We start from the raw sequence: 5,000 nt of genomic DNA, 5'->3' as shown, positions 1-5,000 counted from the left end.
TACTCGAAACGCCGAGAATATTTTTCGTTTCTCTTCACGTGAAGATACTGTGACCTGATTGTGGAAAAGTACACCTTGGTCACAGGAAACTTCCTTGCCAAATCTACAGATTAAAAAAAATAGTTTTTGTTGAACCATAACTTGTACACCTAATTTCTTTGTTGAATATCAGTAGCAATTACGGGTTTTCCTTCACAAATTAAGTCAGAACAATTGTACCGATACTGAGGAGTCTGATCTGTGCACTCCCTGAAGGTTTCTATGAGGGATTTTGTGAATTGAAGGCCATTCCTCACTTATTAGTGTACTGACTTATAGTATATGGTATATCTCATATAACTGACTTAAAGATAGATCACTTGTTCAAACCTTCATCTAGACGAGATTAGCTGAATTATCTGCAACTTGTATGGCTTTTCAGTTTACCTCTTTAACTTTTTCACCATCACCCCATCTTCTTTTAACCTGACCTATTATGTTCCGTAGCAAAACTATAAGACATTCTAGAACAAACACAAAAATACGGCCAACAAACCTCGAAATTCCTTTCCGCAGACCCTGCCTCTGGTCGCCCACATCAACAACTTCGCCTCCGCCTCAACCAAGGGCAGGATCACCGAGATTGTGTCTCCGGACGACTTGATAGACGCCTTGATGGTGCTCGTCAACGCTGCCTACTTCAAGGGCACGTGGCAGTACTTCTTCGATGCCGCGGCCACCATACCTAGGGAGTTCTACGTTACACCCGGAGACTCCATCATGACCCCTATGATGAAACAGATTACGTCCCTGAGATATGGTAAAGATTCTGATGGAAGTGTTAATAGATTAGTAAATAAATATATCCGTTGGAGAGAATATGTTCAGTTAGATGAGTGTATTGATATGTTTGTTTCTTCAGTATTCAGTTATTGCAAAGCACAGCCTATTGCTTTCCGTGCTTCATTTTTCATTTACAAGATTGATTTTCAAAATGTAATGATTAATTTAAACATCCTTTCCCGTTTCTAGCATTTTCACCTGTTACAATTCCTCGCTCCCTTTCCTACCTGAATGAGAAACAGACAACGATTTTCTGTCGTTTTTATCTCTTCGCCTACACGAACTCTTTTCTCTGCACACAGGCGAGTTCGACCACATCGCCGCGAGGGTCCTGGAACTGCCTTACGCCGGCGGTGCCATGTCCATGTTCCTTTTGCTTCCCATGGACGAAGGGACTCAAGGCTTCGCTAACATGGTGACAAAGCTGAACGAAAACAATATGCGAGCCGTGACCCTCGGGAAGGACTTAGTCAAGAAGAATGTCGATCTTCTTTTGCCGAGATTCAGGCTTGAGCAAACAGTGTCCGAGACTCTAATCCCGGTGAGTTGATTCGGTTTGATGTGCTTGGAGATAGATTTTTTAGTTAGTTATATCTAATTCGGCAGCACCATCCAGTAATGACACAGAAACAGCAGTCTGCATAGTAGTACTCGTAGTAGTAGAATTAGCAGTAACATTGATAATAGATTAGTAGCAATAGCAATAGCAGTAGTAGTTGAAGTAGTAGAATAGAATATGAGTAAAAATAGAAGTATTGTAGTATACCAGATTCATTGCATGAAACCTGACTGGCACCGGGAACGAGGGGGTCGGCGGAACATTGCGTTTTGCTGTCAACTCTGCAATACAGTTAATGTTTTGTCATTTTCCTTTTGGTGCCTCTTTAGCAAATGCTATGCTCCTGCAGTTATTTACGACCTGCTTCCCAAATATTCTACCCTCCGTAACGAAACGAACTCTTCTGTCCCACCAGGCCCTCCAGAACATGGGAATCATCGATATCTTTGACAGCAGGAAAGTGGACTTAACAGGTTTTGGACCTTTGCGAAACATCACCGTCGACAAGGCCATACACAAGGCCTTTGTGGAGGTGAACGAAGAAGGCACCGAGGCTGCTGCAGTGACAGCGGCCATCCTCGTGTTCAAGTCGGCGTCGAGCAGTCGAGACGATCTGCCCGTCCAATTCCACTGCAACCGCCCTTTCGTCTTCCTCATCCAGGACAACGATACCCAAAACGTTCTCTTCGTGGGAGCCTTTAAGCGCCCGCGAGGAAGTGCTTAGTGAGGAGGAGATCCTTTGGGCGGCAACAGGCTGGTTAGGAAGTAATTGCTGCTCAAACGAAGCGAAGTTAATGAAGTTTGGAAAGGAAATGGGAAGAGGAGAAGGATCATTTTAGAAGAAAACGGAGCCGGTGCTTGGCCTGGCATGCACATTATCTCGTCGGAAGATTGACCTTTTTAGCCTTTATAGTTTTAGTAATTTTCACTTTTCATTTATTTGTTTCCTCTTATTTCTCAGGGCTTGTCTCTGTCTCGTATTTATTGTATTTTTGTTGTATTGCAATATATTGTTAATAAAATTATCACAATTGTTAAGATTAATTATGTCCATCACTTTAAAAAATAATAATAATGTGAATAAATGATTTGTAAAAAAATGAAAATCACTATAATAAAAAGGACCTCAATAATAGTAACGGAAAGAACAATTATGATAAGGAGAATAATATCAATATCAATAATAACAAACCCAACCACACAATAATGTGAATGATAATAATGATATTAATTATTAAGATAATGGTCATTATTATTACATATGTAGTGTAGCTTTGATTCTTTCCAAGGGTGTAAACAACAGTATACAATAATATTGGTGGAGGGAATGATAAAACCCTGTAATGTGTATATCGGAGTATGCTGTCTAGTCCTTTTCTATTGTATTGGATCGAGGTTTCTAGAACTCTTATGAAATTTAACCAATACGTAACTTTCATGCTACGAGTTCACTCTCTTGTCTCTCAGCGGCTCACATTAGCCTACATTGGACCTACGGAAAGGCTGAATACAGGAAAATCAACGTTAATCACATCAAGCAGATGTTATTTAACAGAATCCTCTTGGTCTGCAGATCGAGAAAAGAATCCGAGACTGTGAGAAACCGAAGGTACTCGTGAGAAAATGAAAATGCCAATAGAATGTACTTTATTCGCAAGTAATTTTGTCGGGAGGCTTGAAAATCCAATCCAAAAATGAGATGAGATTAATGTGTCTTGGGTGTTCCAGAAACGAAGCTTGATTGGGCAGTCTTTTCATACCGTGGGATCTTGTCTTTTCTTCTTTATATTCAAATTCGTCGCAACACAAATCACTCCCGTTATTTCCAGTCGTCTCTCTTCCTTCCGTACACTAAGGATACCTTCTCAATTCTCGAAACATCTCTATTATCCGCCACCAGCCGTCCTTCGCTGCTATTATTTACACTCGAAGGCTCTCAGGTAGCCGTTGCAGGATCCTTGTAGGCCCCCATGAAGAGGATGTTGCGCGTGCCGTTGTCCCTGATGAGGAAGAGGAACGGACGGTTGCAGTAGAAAGGGATTCGCGGGATGAAAGACCTGACGGGCACGACGGCCACAGTCACAGCAGCGGCCTCCGTCCCCTCCTCGTTCACCTCTACGAAGGCCTTGTGGATGACCGTCCTCACGGCTACATCGCGCAGAGGCCCGAGCGTCGTAAAGTTGGCTTTGTCGAAGGAGAAGATGTCAGTGATTCCGGTATTCATGAGAGCCTGCGGAAGAGACGGTGTTTTTAGGCATACTCTCGGTTGAATAAGTCGATGTTTCATCAACTTAACAGATAAAGTGATAGGCATTTCGGTTAAATGCCTAGTTACTTATATTATCATATCAATGGTGTGCACACACTGTAGTGATAGGATAAAGTCAAGTCACGTCTAAAATGTCTCTAACCAAAGGACGAACATACAACGCACACAAATTAGAATACCTACTGGAATAAGACCCTTCACTTTCACGTTCAGCTTGAACTTGGGCAACTGAACCTCCACGAGTCGCCTGTCTAGTAACTTCGCGTTAGTAGCTGCCTTCAGGTTATTGGCACTGAGCCGGGAGACCATTTTGGTGAAGCCGCGAGGCCCTTCCTCAGAGGGGAGGAAAATGAACATGGACATTGTATTCCCCTTGTAAGGCAGCTCCACGACCCTCGCCGCGATCTGGCTGAAGTCGCCTGTGTGGAAACGGAGACGTGGAGGCTTAACGAGCAAATCGCGATAACAAAACGAAAATAAAGACTGACGTTCGACAGAGAGACAGACAGAAAAAAATATAAACAAGGAGAATAAAAGGTAAATCAGAGAAGACTTAACATCAGGAAAGTTTTGACGAAGTAAGAATGCTTGAAATAAATATAAGCCATAACAAAGAAAAAATGAGAAGCTATTTCACGTTATTAAAATATCATTTTTATATATGTTTATTTAATCCCATGATCTCGGATATCGAGGTGCATGCTTTAGTATGTCTTGTAGTAGTCATTTCTTGCAAGTTTTTTAATGAGCTCATACCATAAGGCTAATAGCAAAGCGTTTGTATTTTTCTGTAATGTATATATATATATATATATATATATATATATATATATATACACATATATATATACACATATATATATATATATATATATATATATATATATATATATATATATATATATATTTGACCGTGCGTGTGTGTGTATATGTATATATATATATATATATATATATATATATATATATATATATATATATATATACACAAGGTAGATAGATAGATACTGAAAGGTAGATAGGAAGGTAGATACCGACCAGATCGTGGCACTGATGCCACGGTGCTACCCTCTTATTCCCCGCTCCAGAGATGAATACCCTCTCTGGCCACAGACAAACACACTCCCACGATCAGACCCCAAAGCTCACCATAGTTGAGGCTGGAATCCAGCACCATCATGGGGACGGTGTGCTGCTGCTCCGGCGTGGCGTAGAAGGGCATCGGCTGGGTGTATTCGGGATTGAACTGCATCTGCCACGTGCTCTTGAAGTAGGCGGCGTTGACGATCGCTATCACGGCTCCCTCCAGCTCGTGTGTCGACACCACGTCAGAGATTTTGCCGTTCGTCT

At 41.5% G+C, this 5,000-nt stretch overlaps 2 protein-coding genes across 2 annotated transcripts in view; one reads left to right on the top strand and one right to left on the bottom strand.

The window, feature by feature from the left end:
- LOC125039805 (leukocyte elastase inhibitor-like) overlaps positions 1-2,419 on the top strand; it is a 5,988-nt gene extending 3,569 nt beyond the window's left edge. The window contains exons 4-6 of the mRNA XM_047634106.1: positions 556-799; positions 1,125-1,363; positions 1,797-2,419. Coding sequence (XP_047490062.1) covers positions 556-799; positions 1,125-1,363; positions 1,797-2,105 — 792 coding nt within the window. The 3' untranslated portion in view covers positions 2,106-2,419. The remainder of the gene's footprint in view (positions 1-555; positions 800-1,124; positions 1,364-1,796) is intronic.
- Positions 2,420-3,013: 594 nt separating this feature from the next.
- LOC125039302 overlaps positions 3,014-5,000 on the bottom strand; it is a 21,465-nt gene continuing 19,478 nt past the window's right edge. Inside the window, exons 13-15 of the mRNA XM_047633141.1 lie at positions 4,800-5,000; positions 3,834-4,069; positions 3,014-3,611 (exon numbers count right to left, since the gene is read on the bottom strand). The exon at positions 4,800-5,000 is cut by the window's right edge and continues 43 nt beyond it. Coding sequence (XP_047489097.1) covers positions 3,318-3,611; positions 3,834-4,069; positions 4,800-5,000 — 731 coding nt within the window. The 3' untranslated portion in view covers positions 3,014-3,317. The remainder of the gene's footprint in view (positions 3,612-3,833; positions 4,070-4,799) is intronic.

This window comes from Penaeus chinensis, chromosome 27, assembly GCF_019202785.1.
Source record: "Penaeus chinensis breed Huanghai No. 1 chromosome 27, ASM1920278v2, whole genome shotgun sequence".
Taxonomy (NCBI): Eukaryota; Metazoa; Arthropoda; class Malacostraca; order Decapoda; family Penaeidae; genus Penaeus; species Penaeus chinensis.
This window is presented reverse-complemented; position numbering and strand designations above follow the sequence as displayed.